The sequence below is a fragment of the Buceros rhinoceros genome, unplaced genomic scaffold (assembly GCF_000710305.1).
Source record: "Buceros rhinoceros silvestris isolate BGI_N320 unplaced genomic scaffold, ASM71030v1 scaffold16219, whole genome shotgun sequence".
NCBI lineage: Eukaryota > Metazoa > Chordata > Aves > Bucerotiformes > Bucerotidae > Buceros > Buceros rhinoceros.
The window spans coordinates 37,352-52,461 of NW_010432252.1; the positions used below are offsets into that span (position 1 = coordinate 37,352).

Here is a 15,110-nt window from a genome sequence, read left to right on the forward strand (position 1 = left end):
AGAGAAGGAAGAGGAGCAGGAAGAAGAGGGAGGCTTGGTGAAAGCAGCACCTGGCAAGGTGTGTTGTTTTCTGATGGCAGTTTTGAATGTTATCAAGAGGAGCAGGAAGAAGAGGGAGGCTTGGTGAAAGCAGCACCTGGCAAGGTGTGTTGTTTTCTGATGGCAGTTTTGAATGTTATCCATCTTTAAAAGGAAGCCAGAGTTACCTCCCCTAGAAGATGAGAGCTTCTGTTAGGGGCTGTCCTAAGAGAACATCTCTAAGGTTATTCCCTCTTCCAGTTCTCTGGTTGGTGTCCGTGTGAGTCGCTGGTGGTTACTGCAGTGACAGCCAGGTCTCAGAGTCAGGCACTGTTCATTTTTGGCAATGCTTTCTTGCAAAGGAGGAAGAGGACGATGAGGATGAAGACGATGATGATGAAGATGATGATGAAGACGATGATGAGGATGAGGATGATGAGGAAGAAGAGACAGGCATAGACACAAGTGACAAGGAGGAGGAGCAGGACTCCGAGGAGGGTAAGCATAGCCTTCGGGTCAGCTGTGGTCTCTCACTTGCACTTGTGAGCTGATTTTTTCCTTTGTGCACCTTCTTCTCACTGAAGGGTGGTTTTGTCCAAGATAATGCTTTACAGGTATTTTTAATAGTTACCTGCGAGGCTTCCATGATCCTTCAGTCTGTGCATCCCTTTGCTGTAGCTCTCTAGACCCCGAGTGATCTCAGCCCAGTTTGGCAGAGGGACAGAGGTCTTAAAGCCAGCCAAGTTTGTGCTTGTTTTATGAAACATGTGAGGCTGGCAGGAGAAGGGACCACATTTCAACCACGGGTAATTTAACCACTAATAACTTTTAACTCTGTCCTGTCCATCAGTTCCTGCTCTGCAAGGTGGTAGTTTCCACATTTTAAAGCTGTGTGTGAAGGCAGCAGAAAATCTCAGTGTAACTCCAAGAAAAATGCAGTTCACCGAGGGACCCCACCCTGGGTCGGGTGAAGGCAGCGCTGGCTCTGCTGCTCCTGGAACTGCTGTTGGGTGGTGAACGTTGTTAGCATCCAAATACATGGTTTGTAAGTCTCTGCAAAAATAGATAAATTGGGAGGCGACTCCTTCAAAGCCAACGCTGCTGCTGATGCTCTTTCCGTGGCGTTCCAGTGTGGAAGGGATATTTGCACCTCTAGCAGCCCCTGGTTGTTTAATGGAGTCAGAAAGCAGAATTAATGGTGATTTGATCTGCTTGTAGATGCAGCAAGTCCCTCGTCTTCCAAGGCTGAAGTTGAATCATCTGATGAAAGTGAGGACTCCTCTGAATTTGAGTCAAGTTCAGACTCGGATGATGAAGATGAAGACGAGGAGGAGGAGGAGGAGGAAGAGGAGGAAGAAGTGGCTGAAGATCAGGACAGAGAAGCCATGGTTGCTGAGACAACGCATGAGCCTGCTGGTCATGAGCTTCCTGATGATGAGAGGGAGACTATTTTGGAGCTGTATCCTGTGGATGACTACATGGATGCGACAGGCTTGGGACTCGCAGAGCCAACTTTGGCAGTGAGAGATGAAGGGATGGAAGAAATCAAGGCAGGGGAAGGTGAATGTGGGGAAGTCCCAGAGACATCTATTGCTGCTGAAACGCTGAAACACCTGGTTATGGATAGAGACCAGGAGACAAAACTTGCACTGTCTCCCATCTGTAGGCCAGGTATGCTCCTCCATGTGGTTTGGCATTTTTTACCACGTTTCCAAGTACAGTTTTCTCACAGCATCCAACGTGCGTGGTTTTGTATTTCCCTTGTTCTCTTTCTGCCTCCAGTCTTGGCACTAGGCTGGGGGTTATCTGTACAGTGAAAGGAGGTCTGTGCTGGATTTCCCTTCCTAGTAAGGAATCTGCTGCTAAAAATACTGTGATTATTGTATCCAGAATCTTATCCTGGGCCAGTTTAGTTAGCATCCTATGGAACTGAACAGTTGTCATCATCCGAAGGTGACTGATTGGATAGGGTGGTGGCTGAAGCTCAAGATAGCAAAGCCATGGCTGCTAGAACAGAACAGGAATCTGCTTAATGAGTCACTACTGGCTCTTTTTGGTTTTAATAACAAAGCAGTATGTGACTGGGAAGCTATATTGGGCAGGTGAGTGGAGTCTCAGCATTATACCTGGTTCCTAATATTATTATTTGTCGGGTCTTTTTACTTAGTCCTTTTAAGTGAGTGATACTCCCTGGTTCTCTGCAAGAAGAAAGTTTGTCTTTATTCAGCACAGAGTTGTATTTAACCCAAGGAAAGTAGAAACATTTTACTAGAACAGGGGAGAGGTGCATAAAGCTTGACAAATTCTGCAGCTAGAGGGGAATTAAGAAGTTAAAAACCGGAGCCAACAGGGAGAGCACATCTAGTGTGGCGTGCAGTGTAAGCCTTGGCCAGGACCAGCGTCTGAGGACTGGACAGTGCTTTGCCCCTTGGAGAGCTGGAAATCCAGTCCCTGCACAAGCTGGTGCTCCTTGGCTGCCATAAATCTGAAAGCTGTAAAGAGGCAAAATGCAGGGCTAAAGAAGAACCTGCTTTGCACAAATCCTTTCTAGAACAGGTGCAGAAAGGACATAAATTTGGGAAGACCTGCATTTGGGTACCTTGACATGAGGCATGAGCTTTACAGATAAGCTGTGGGAACAGCTCAAGCTGCAGCATTCTTCTTGTGCAGCCCGGCCTGGTCATACAGGAGTTACAGGGATCGGGCCCTTCTCCAGCAACATTCTGGTTCGTTCAGCACAAATAGGGGATGCTGCCCTTCCAAGGGCGCATTTTCATCTCCTTTTGCTCTACCAGTTGAAAATGTGAAACTTTTGAGCTGCCTAACAAGGTTCGCTGTTGATGACTTTTGGCCCCAGCCCTAAGGGGATAAATAAAATCCAGACAAATGAGCCTGCTGCAGAGAGAGCAGCATATAATTTGCCTCATTGATACCATCAAAGTGTCTCCTCGTTCATTACAAGGGCTTCCCATTTCCTTCATGTATCGTTCAAGAGTGTTATGCTCCTCCCTTCGCTGCTTCCTCCTTGGAGAGCTGAGGGTGCTTCTTGGCCCTGCAATTAATTTACCTTGCCACATTAGAAAAGCTGATAGCTTGGGGCTCTGACAGCTCATGTCTGAAGTCCTCGCCCCACAATCCGCTAATTCTTTTTATGTCTGTACAAAAGGTGGTCAGGGGTTTTGAAAGCAGAAAACCATTCTGGCCTGTGTTGTAGCTAATCCTCAAATTAATAGTGCGTTTTTTTTTATGGTCCATTAGGGATGTCTGTGGTAGGGTCTAATTAGTCTACACTCTGTGCCTCCAAAATGTAAAGCACTGGAGTTTTTAAAGCCTCTCAGTGGAATTGAGCTGTTCTGTAATTGCGGTGTCTTAAACATGCCTTTACTGGCAAGTGGCGAGTTGCCGAGTGAAGCAAAGCTCCTGATTCTCCTCTCTTTTCCCCCTTTCAGAGGAAGAGTCCGAACCTGCCACCATGCTGGAACCAGAGATACAGGAAGGTCCAAAGCCTGAATCTCAAGATGAGGAGGCGGCAGCACTCTGTCTCTCAGCTCCAGTAGGAGTCTTCGGAGAACCTCTGCCCAGTAAAAGCAGCTTCTTCAGCAAGTCCGATGACAGCAGCTTGGAAGCTCGTGTTAAAACAAAACTGCCCTCTGCAGTGGAGGAGGATGACCGGCTGCCTCGCACACCTGGACGGGAGGTGATGGTCCATTCAGAGACTGATACTCTTTTGCTTCCAGCCCACAAGGTGCCATCCTCCATGCTTCCCTTACCGTCGACTCCTGGTAGGGAAGAATCTTTAGTCCCTCCAGAAAAGTTCCCCGAACAATTAATGGTGACCAAAACGTCCGTGGAAGAGGAGATTCCTAGGACTCCTGGGCGAGACATTTTGGCTAAGTCTTCACATCCCCTCGCGAAGTCGCAGAGCACGGACACTGTTCCAGCCACGCCAGGAAGTGATGCTCCCCTTACGGGAAGCAGCTTGACCCTCAGTTCCCCTCAAGTCCCAGGGAGCCCCTTTTCCTACCCATCCCAGTCTCCTGGCATTAACAGTGGCATTCCTCGGACTCCTGGGAGAGATTTCAATTTCACGCCTACTTTCCCAGAGGCTGGTGCTACCATTCCTTGCCTTCTGTCTGGCAAGAAACAGTCAGAGGATGAGCTAGATGAGAAACCCTTTAAAGAGCCTCTTGGTGCTTCCCTTACGATCAGCATGAACAGTGTTCCTTCCCCTATCCGCTTTGCCAGCCCCCCCCAGGCAGATTTCCACACGGACATGGGTTTGCCACCTGATGAGTCAATACCTGTAGCAGCCCTGCCATGCATGCTCGGAGATGGAAGAATGCCCATTGAGGAATGCAAGGCAGAAGTTAAATCTGGTTTGCTCTCATCAGAAGTACCCACTGGTCCTTCTATCCTTCCTCCCCCTCCACCACCTTCTGTTCTTCCCAAACGGAGGCCAGGTCGGCCAAAACGGTCACCACCCGTCCTCTCGTTGGATATGTACTCGGACAAAACCATAGAACCTCCTCCTGTGCCAGTGGCCTTGGTGGAAAGCACTGTGGGCAAAGAGCTGTTGAGTGGACATCCTGATGCTTTCTATGGACTGAAAGACCCTGAAGCTGTCACCCTGGACTTCAGGAATGACGGTTTCCATGACAAAATAGCAGCTGAGACAGTTGCAGAGAAACTGCCATTTAAGGAACTGGAGAACCAGTGGAATGAAGACTTCAAGGAAGAAGAAGCTCACGTGAAACCTAAAAGACAGTGGCGAAGGCAGAAGAAGACACCCGAGGACCTCCCAGTGATTCCTTCCCCTGAGTATTCCCCACCCCGGCCTCAGTTCAGGCCACGCTCTGAGTTTGAGGAGATGACCATTTTGTATGACATTTGGAACGGAGGCATAGACGAGGAAGATATCAAATTCATGTGTATCACGTATGACCGCTTGTTACAGCAGGACAATGGTATGGACTGGCTCAATGACACCCTCTGGGTATTCCATCCTTATATCCTTTCTCGCTGGCGCTCCGCGTTGTACAGCACATGTGCGACGCTCTGGGTGGTCATTGCGTAGGGCTTCCACTGCCAAAGCCTGAGTTTGCCGGTGGAAGAGGCATTTGCCTACTAGAATAGCAATTGCTTCTATCAGCAGGGAATTTTAGACTCTTTTATTCCCTGAGGCTGCAATACCAAAATACTGCAGAAGTGGCTGTTCTTGCTGCATTTTCAGTCTAGGACTGCAGGGAGAATCTGTATGCGCCTCTTCAGGGGAGATTGCCTTGCTTCTGTCTGCATGTAAACCAGACTTTTATCTTTCAGCTTGCCTGTGGAATTTCTGGTCTGCACATACAGGGCTTTAATTGGGACTAAAACTTGCTGTAAAAATAATCTCACTCTCTGTGCCCAAAACGGTGGATTAGTGGTGCTAGCAGCTTTGAGGTTGAAATACTCATAAGAGCGATGGTTTCTAAGCAGCACATCAGGGACAGGCTGGGCTGTGCAGTGCTAGTGCTGCAGCGAGGAGCACTGGCTGGTGCTGGTGGGCAGGGTCTGGCCCCATCCCCCCGCTCCCTCCCTGCCCGTGGTCTGGTCATCAGCAGTGTCGGCTGGAGCTTTAAGTCTTTGGGAGTGTTTTGGGGACACCCAGGCTGTCTCAGAATAAGGCCCTGTGTCTGTATGGCCACCAGTCTCCAGAACAGAGCCTGAAAGGCTCTTTTCATAACCTAAGAACCTTTCAGTAACATTTTTAGGAGGCATGTATGTATGTTAAAGAAGACAAAAGCACCACCTGGTGTGTTGCTCGAGATGGTGTGGAGTTAAATATCTCCTCCCTTACTCCCTACAAGACACAAAAGCAAAACCAGCCCAAACACTTAAGGTAGTCAGTGATACGGTACTAACAAAAAGCAAGCGGAGCTCAGTGCTGAGCTGTGCAGTTTATCCTTTGTTTCTCCGCATCTCAAAGTGCCTTTTGCTTACAATTAAATTCATTATTTTCTGCCCTTTCATACCAGTGCTCCTGAAGTAGTTTTCTTTAATTGTTTAAAGGAAATCCTCAAATGCGTCAGCCCCAGTAATTCTAAGTCTGTGTCTGCCCAGCTTGGGGAAGCTGTTCCAAAACCAAACGAGTTTTGAGGCAAGAGTAGTTGGCCCCACGGTGGTGGAGGACCACAGGCAGAACAGGAGGGCTGAGGGCAAGGCTTGCCTGCGACCCTGCACTGAAACATGGTTGTGTGTGGCAGCTTACCTAGTGGAAATACGTGAAATCTGTTTGCCTGTTGGTAAGGATTATTGTAACAGCAAATTTACAGTTGTCTTTAAACCATTTCAGAACCATCTGTAGCCAGTTGCCGGTTCATCCTGTGCTGCACGGTAGGTGTGACAGTACCTGCAAGGTGCACCTGCTTTGCAGCAAGCTTGCGCCTCAGCCCTCTGACTTCAGGGTCATGGCTTCTTTTTTTCTATAACCCCTCTGCTTCTATTTTTCTGGTGTTAAGTGTATGGTATCACTCACGGGGAGCATTTTTGGGGCCTCGTGGCTGTGTTTTTGGGGTGAGCTGCCAGTAGTACAGCTCCACTGCCTTTCAGAAGCCAAAGACTTGAAGGAGCTGTCTGCCTGTGCAGTGCAGGGAGTCCTTGTCAGGCCATCTGCAGGTTTTCTGGACTGACCAGGACAGTGGGGTTTGAAACATCTGCGCAGGATCTTACCCTTCCCATCAGGGTCTGAAGGAGCTGTTCCACCACAGCTGGCGAGAGCAGCGTCTCTCTCCAAGCCCTCTGGGCTGAGGAGGGTCTCTTGCCTGTCCGTGCTGCTCCTACCCTAGTCAGCGGGGACGATTGCTGCTGTGAGATCAGTGTGGTGTCTGCAGGGCTTGGGGTGACTGCTGGGAGCTTCTGAGGTAGAACAACAGTGTGTCACTCACAACAGAGATGACGTGCATCCAGATGGCTGGGCAGCTGTGCTCTGTGTACAGAGTAGGTGCTGTGGGGAAATTCTCAAACAGGTTTCTCTTGACAGCTTAACCTTTTTATGTTTAAATTTTCATTCTCTCTTTACTTTCCCAAAGCGTGCAGCTAAGAAGGAAAGACCGTGCTTGGTTTTCCTGTAGGCGTGTGGCCTTCGGTGATGGTTTGTTTATTTTTCAATACTGTTGTCATTTTTTGCAACACCTCCCCCCTCCAATTGTCCATGCTCCCAGTGTTAGCTCTGTGTAGCTGTAGCAAGTTTGTCTGATAACCACTGGTGGCCATGTTCCTCCTTGACTTCCTTCCACCTACTAGCTTTTCTACTCCCAAGAAAAAGAAGCGGGATGATGGGATGAGGGAGCATGTGACGGGTTGTGCACGAAGTGAAGGCTATTACAAAATTGATAAGAAGGACAAACTTAAATACCTCAACAATAGCCGAGCTTTCGCAGAGGAGCCTCCAGCTGACACACAGGTGAGGACACGTCTTCCTCTGGCTGCTGGGCTGCAAATGGGGTTTGGTTTTATGTGGAGTCACACACAATGGTGCCTCCTGCCTTTGGCAAGCAGGGAGGTGAAGCTGTTGCTACTCCTGTGTCCAGCTGATTGTCTGGGAGCTGCTAGGGAGGTGTCGGTGTTTGATGTGGGATGTTTTGGGAGGCCATGTGTTCTGCGGTGATGTGTCGTAGCACAAGAGATTGCTCACAGAGAGGCTGCAGGGTGTTGGGTTTGTTTGGTAAAGCTTTGATCATCCGTTTGTCCTCTCAGGGTATGAGCATCCCCGCCCAACCTCATGCTTCCACCCGGGCTGGCTCCGAGAGGCGGTCAGAGCAGCGCAGGCTCCTCTCCTCCTTCACTGGTAGCTGTGACAGTGACCTGCTCAAGTTCAACCAGCTCAAGGTAGGTCACCCCTTGGATTGCTGCTGTGCACAGGGGCCGGTTGGGAGCAGGCTGAGGCCAAGGCTGCTGGTTTGATCTCCCCTTGGTGGTGGCCATCTCAGTCAGCATTGGGCACCGCTGTGGGTACCAGATGGCTGAGTGGTACCTGGCTCTCCTGTGCTTTCATGTAATACAGCTGAATACAACACGTAATTCAAATAATTTACCTGAAGACGCAGAAACAGAGCAGTCGCAGGGCAAACATGACACTTGTTCGGTGTCCTCACTTGGGAGAAGCAGAGCCACGAGCTGGCTGATAAATGGCTATAAATAAGTATGTGATGATTACAGAGCATGAGCCCTAGTCAGAACCATCAGGCTCATGCGGAACAGAGACCGATGGCCTCAAAGGGTCTGTTCTCCCCGGTGTGGGGTCAGTGGTAAAAACCCAAGTACTGCAGCTCTGCAGCACCTCCCATGACCTCTTGCTGTCACTGCAAGACGGAAGGAAAGTAAATCGGTTTGAAGTACCCCAGCACTGCTTGTGGCTTGGATCATGCTGTGGATGCTGGACCCAGGGACGGCCTTTCCCTTTCTGTGCTGTGGCTAACAGAGGGTTGGGGTTTTGGGGTGTTTTCTTCATGCAGTTCCGGAAGAAGAAACTAAAATTCTGCAAGAGCCACATTCATGACTGGGGCCTCTTTGCCATGGAGCCCATTGCAGCTGATGAGATGGTGATTGAATACGTGGGTCAGAACATTAGGCAGGTAAGCTGGATTGGGGGAGAAATCTGAGCAAAAACCAGCCCCAAAAGAAGTGCTCGAGTATGACAGCGGGCTTGGAGCCCCTGCTGTAAGGCAGTAGCTACATGAGCTTGGCAGAGGTTGGCACATGGTTTGGAAGTACCAGGGTGGGATTTTCAACAACCCATAGAAACTAAACTCAAATCCTTAGGAGATAAGCTCTCAGGAAGCCCATCCCAAACTTCATCCTCTGTTTTCAGTTAGGGCTGTGTTCTCTGTTGGGGTCTGAGTGGCACAAGCACAGCTCAGGTGAAGGTTGTCTAGATCTCTGCTCACAGATCTCTTCTGCAGCACGTCCTAATGCCACACCTGGGGTTTTCTGTAGGTCATTGCTGACATGCGTGAAAAGCGATACGAGGATGAAGGCATCGGAAGCAGCTACATGTTCAGAGTTGATCACGACACCATCATTGATGCCACGAAATGCGGAAACTTCGCCAGGTTCATTAATCACAGCTGCAATGTAAGTATCATGGGTTTGTCTGTAATTGTCCTCTGACGTGCTGACAGACCCTTTGAGTCCTCACTAACTTTGAATGGGGCCATGTTCAGAAGTAGCAGGGGGCCATGATTAAATGTTGATGAGCCGCAGCAGATCAAAGCGGAGGCTGAACTAGTATAAAGAGATTTGAGAGACCTGAGAAACGAAAGACGCAGTGAAACAGAGTGCACTCAGAATCCTCCTGGCTGCGTTGGGGCACCCTGACGGACACTGTTCAAACACATCTAACAAATAGTTCCTTAAAACAAAGCAGATTTTAGCTTTGTTATTCTGTGGGAACAGTCTAGTGTCCACATGGGAAAAGTGCTCTCTGCCCTGCAGGTGGAGAAGCAGCCTTCCCCTCTGCTCTGGGCTGCCCTCCACACCCAGAGACTTCACTGTCTGACCAAATTATTCAGCATTAGTTGAGCCGCTGTTGGCCTGTGACAAACTTGGCAGAGCATGATCCAGGCTCTTTAGCACCACAAATGACCAGAACATGGATATTTTGGAGGAACACGAGGAGGGCTGCTCTGTTTTTTGGCTTCACGCCTCCCTCGCTCAGTTCCGCTGGGTCTGGGCTCTGGAAGTGTGGCTGAGGCTGTCTAGGGAAAGGGCTGCCCTGCTCTGTTTTCGCTTGGAATAACCGTGTGGTGGCTGGGAGGCCATGGCCATCGGGAGTCTAAACCATCACCTCTCTGTCACCCCTGCAGCCAAATTGTTACGCTAAAGTGATCACGGTGGAGTCTCAAAAGAAGATTGTCATCTACTCCAAACAGCACATCAATGTGAATGAGGAGATTACCTATGACTACAAGTTTCCCATTGAGGATGTAAAAATCCCATGTCTCTGTGGCTCTGAGAACTGCAGGGGAACCCTGAACTGAACTCGAGGTTTCTCGTCACACTTGCACCTTCAGCCATGTCAAAACTGTGGTAACCAGGTGTGGTTGCACTTTGCCAAAAAAAGAGGAGAGGAAAAAAAAAAGAAAAAAAGGAAGGAAAAAAATATTAAAAGGAAAAAAATACTAAAAAAAAAAGAGGAAAAAAGAGAAGAAAAAAACCAAGCAAGTTTCGCACTTCCGCCAGGATCACAACTGAAAGCAAAAAGCGCACACGCTTAGGAGGACTGTTGATGTTTCAGGTGCTCTTTCCTTTTCAGATCCAACACGCACACAAAAAGGTGATACCGTTTTGTGGCATGGTCTATCCAAACACTAGCTTCTCTGTTCAGTCCCTGCAGCAATGCTCCATAATGGGATTATGGTACCTTTTTTTTAATTGTCATTATAAATCTTCATCTTTTCATAAATGCTGCTACCTTTTTCTCATCAGTTTTGTTGGTTGAAAAAGACATTCAACGTTTAAATGTGAAGCAGAGACTGAAAATGCTATATAGGATTTGTTGGGAGCTTGATTGGCTGAAATTGCACAGATTTCTCAGAGTAAGCTGTAAATAAATGTAAGGTTGATGTTACAGAGCAAGCCAGAGGCTTGAGGGTGTGTGAATGGGTGTGCGCGTGTGCTTGGGTGTGTGTATGTATGGAGATGTGTCCGCAATGAGACTATAGATGAACTGTCCTGCCTTTTCGTTAGGACTGAGCCTGAAGGAGTCCCCTAAGCCAGACACCCCGGGGAAGAGTCAGGTCAGCCGCAGACCTCAGGGCCTTGGGCTCATCTCTCGTTTTCATATGCCATGCTGGTATGTTGGGGGATCAAACCTCTGCACCCGTACGTGAAAATATTTAGATACTGCATTCGCTAGAAGTCGAGTCGGTTGTGTAGCTGTAGCATCGTGGCACGGCGTATGGCCTTTGGGGATTCCCGTTTCTCGGAGATGGATTTGTCTTGCATGCAAAAAAGGCTGAGGCTGAAGTTAAGTGGAAAGTTCAGCCCGAGTTTACGCTGTAGAAATCTTATCCTCCTTGTAAATGTACGCTGTGGCCCACGTTTGTGATGGGATTTTCTTCCTGTAGATGGGAAACAGGCTGCTGCATGTCTCATAGTACTTTTTCTCATTTTCGTCAGCATTTCCCTGCCCCTCCAGCATTCTACATGGAGTATTTGCTCTGTCCTTGAGTGTGGGAGATGCCTCCTGTGATAGGAGCGAGCTGTGCCGTGCCGCTCTCCTCCCTCTGTTACTCAGTAACTTGCCCTGGGGTGGTCCCATCTCTCCAGTAAGAACATGGTGTAAGCATCCCCAAGAGCAGGCTGCGGGAGCAATCCTGCCCTCCCCATCTACAGCATGAAAACGAACGCTGCTCTAAATTTGGAAGGCATGTCTTGAGATGATTCTTCGATATATTTTGTCCTTGTAGCTGTGCTGAGGTGAAGGTTGCAGTTCTGCAAGAGGTTCCATTTAAAAATGGGGCAAAACACCAAAGAAATACTTCTTTGGATGCAATCGGGAAACATTACACGACCATTCGGGTACAGGCAGGATCAGGTTCTCAACTTGCATTGGACTTCTCCTGTTTTAAAAGCAGAGATTAGTTGTAATAAACCCTTTTTGATTGGCTTGTAAGGGGAAGTTACAACGTCATTATGAAATGAGAAGGTGATCCGCATTACTGAACATCTTCTCCCCACGGAACATGCTGCGCAGCCATGTTCTTGTTCTCTTTCAAAATCAGCGATCGTTGCTGTATGGCCACAGTTCCACTATCGGAGGTTACAACCTTGCAAACGAGTTTCCTGGAAATTTTTTTTCTGCTCTTTTTCGGACAAAAGGCCTGAAAGAACAGGAACACAGAGACTGCTGCAAAGCTGCCTTAATGCCGCCTGTATTTCTGTCTGAGGGTGAGGAATTGTCGTGGAGGTTGGACAGTCCGTAGTCTCATCTCTGTTTTTGTTTTGTTTCCGTTTTGTTGTTCCACCCCCACCCCTTTTCTAGATCTCTCCAGCAATTGGGCGAAAATGACCCAGAAGTTAGAATTATGAGAAGCACAACTAGTTTCTGTTGTTGAGCGCTGGTTGTAACTGCTGCCATGGCAGGAGCATTTGGGAGTTAAACCAGCGGCTCAATTGTTTGTTGTTTTTTTTTTTTTTTTAAATAAGGTTCATCCTGTTGTGTTGATGGTCCAGTTGGCATCTCTACAGCTTGACCTTTTACATTCAAAGCTTTGGAAATGCACAGAAGTTTCCTGTGTCTCAGAACTGACGCCCCTGTGTGTGGTGGTTCTGCCCACGTCCTTGGCCTTCTTCCTCTCTGGTCCATCAAACCAGCGCGTGAACAGTGGTTTTTGTGGGGGCGAAGACAGCCAAATGGCCCAGCCCTAAGGACCTGCCAGCAGCATTGGATTTCCCAGCATATCTGGATGGGATTAGTCCCTGCAGTTTGCCTTAATCTTTGTTGAGGAGAGGTGGTGAAGCAGGTCACGGTCTTCTGAAACGAGACCTACACATTGAGGTCCTTCATCATGTTTTTAGGAGCACCAAAGGGATTTGGGTGCCAAAGACCATGAGCACCTAAATCTCTTGGGTACTTAAAGAAACTGCCTGTAACCCAGCCTTTTATAGGATCCCAGACAAATAACGTGAGGTTTTGGAAAGCTGAACTCCCAGTAGCCCCCCAGGAGGAAATGGAGCTGTTGGCCTCACAGCACTTCTGAAAAATCAGGTTAGTCTGGTCTCAAAGCCAAACCTGAGGCTTCTCTTTTCTTCCCCATCAATCTCAGCTTGCAGAGTCCTACTTGTGCTGCTTTTGTGTCAGACTGTAGAGCTGCCCTGTTCCCGAAACAGATGATGGTTCAGGTGATGATCATGGTGAGGGTTGTAAGTCTGGTTTAGTGATCTCCATGAGCTGCTGCAGTTGCTGGGGTCTTGTCAGGCAGGGGAGTCCTGCAGTCACGGACGTGGATTTGGTAGGCAGCCCCATGGAGACGCCTTCCTGATCCTTCCCAGGTATTTTTGCTCGTGCTTAGAAAGGGGTGAGATGAGAGGGGAAAGGCAGGAGGTGTGCGATGCACGCGCCAGCCTGGACCGGACGCAGGTTGGCCTCCTGCGGTCAGCACAGGCCCCCGGCACCCCGTGGGGATGGTGGCAAGGACTAGAAATGAACCTCACAGCACGTGCTGCTTTAGAGAGGGTTACTCGAGTTGTTTTGTTCACTGAAAAGCTCATCCCCGGTTTATTTTCACCTAAATTGAAACCTAAGCAAAAAAAAAAAAGAGAGGCATTGTCTGTGCTCCCTGCACAGTTGCACCTCCCGAGGTGAGATAACCCAGAGCAGCGTTGGAAATGAAACTGAACTCTCGAGATCACCCGCGTGAAGCTGGCTCGAGCTCAGGGCGCAGCCGCTGCCGCGTTGGCCTTTCTAGGACACGCGCTCTGTGCTTGCCGCTGCCCAACGCCTTCCCCCATCCGTTGGGATCGGGGCCCCGTTGGCAGTTCCAGGTTGATCTGAGATGTGGTCTGTGACTGTCAGGGGTCCGGGAGGGGAAGGGGCTCATCCTGCAGATAATTTATACTGTACAGAGCAGCTTATTTCTACAACAAAAGAAAAACAGAACATTTTTAAACTCCAACAAAGGACACAGTAGTTTCGGTTCTGGGCTTTGTGACCTTTTTCAGGGATCATTTCAGTGCATTTCTGTATAAAACAAAAAATTAAGGAAAAAAAGGATTTTGAAGTATAAAAAAAAGCATCTTCTGTACATAGGCAAACTCAAGAATCTTCTCTTCAAACACTGTTTCTTGTAGAAACATGTTGAATTTTTTTTGCTGATTTCTTTGTACTTCAAGAGCATGTAAATAATTTATTAAAAGTGACTATTGTAATTTGGAGTTCTTTTTAACCAGAGTCCAGCTCGAAATCGTGTCGAGGAGGTGGGGAGGAAGAAGGACTCAGTATAGCAAAGGAGCTGGTGGCATTTACAGCTTGTGTCAAGCTTTGTATAATGTAAATTCTGTATAAATATGTTTTTTGTCAAATAAATAGATGGAATTAGAAGCATTAAGAAACTGAAGAAAAAAAAATTGCCAAGTCGAGGCTTTTTCTTTTCCCCCCCACCCTCAGTCTGAAACCTAATGTGCAAAATCTATTTATTTCAAGCGAGGAAATGTGTACAGTCAAACTAAACCGTATTTAAGCGAGTTTGCAACTGGATTTGTTTCGATTTAATATTTGTTTTGTTTTTATGAGTTTCCTCCTTTATTGCCACTGTAGTATTTGTCCAAGTGAAAAGAAACACGTCGCAAGGGACACGCGAAACCAAACGGACAGTTTGACGAGCGAAACGGAAGAACACCCGCCTCCCAACCCGTGCAGTTTTCTGGTTCTATAAACAGGTTGTTTTAATTCACAGTGTGAAAATAAAGGGCCTCCTTTAAAAGGAGGTAAAATGGTTTGCAATAAATGAAAAAAAAAAAATCTTTTTTTTTTTATGTTCCTTAAAACAACTCTGGCTTTGAAGATTTAGGATTTCTGCTTTTTCTTTCGTTAAGCAAATTGATAAATGTAGGGATGTTTTGTGCATATAGAATCTGTCACCAGTATGTATCTTGTTTTGAAGAAAGTGTTTTTGTTGTGGATGTGTCATGCTGTACATATTTGTTCATATTTTTGTGAATTGAATACTCTGTACCATTGTACTATAGTAACTTTTATAAAGCAAACCATAAATATACTGACTTTTCTTACAGAAAAATTATGTTGTGCTTAATGTACAGCCAGGGCAGCTTCATGCTCTTGGACTTGTGCTGGGAACGGTGAGGGCTTGAGGAACCGGATCCAAAAGAGCACCCAAAGAACGGCTTTTCAGCAAAGCTTACTGAAAGTGTTCGTTCTGGTGAGCAGGACACTACTGCGTGAAAGGAATAAGTGAGTGATTTCAGTTTTATAAACTTAAAGAAGATTTTCTCAGTATTAAAAATCCTTACGGCCCTCCAGAGCTGAGGCACAGCTGGTGTCCCCGACCCATCCAGCCTCGGCAGTGCTGCCCGGGCAGGCGGGGCCTCGCACC

The 15,110-nt window shown here is 47.8% G+C and overlaps 1 protein-coding gene across 1 annotated transcript in view; it reads left to right on the plus strand.

Annotated features, from left to right (window-relative positions):
* The window catches only part of SETD1B (SET domain containing 1B), a gene marked incomplete at its 5' end in the record, with an annotated part of 47,362 nt that extends 37,246 nt beyond the window's left edge, over positions 1–10,116 (plus strand). Inside the window, 9 exons of the mRNA XM_010143714.1 lie at positions 1–58; positions 381–516; positions 1,237–1,689; positions 3,468–5,024; positions 7,293–7,459; positions 7,753–7,884; positions 8,511–8,630; positions 8,992–9,129; positions 9,861–10,116. The exon at positions 1–58 is cut by the window's left edge and continues 21 nt beyond it. Of these exons, the coding sequence (XP_010142016.1) occupies positions 1–58; positions 381–516; positions 1,237–1,689; positions 3,468–5,024; positions 7,293–7,459; positions 7,753–7,884; positions 8,511–8,630; positions 8,992–9,129; positions 9,861–10,034 (2,935 nt within the window). The remainder of the gene's footprint in view (positions 59–380; positions 517–1,236; positions 1,690–3,467; positions 5,025–7,292; positions 7,460–7,752; positions 7,885–8,510; positions 8,631–8,991; positions 9,130–9,860) is intronic.
* Between the last annotated feature and the right edge of the window lie 4,994 nt (positions 10,117–15,110).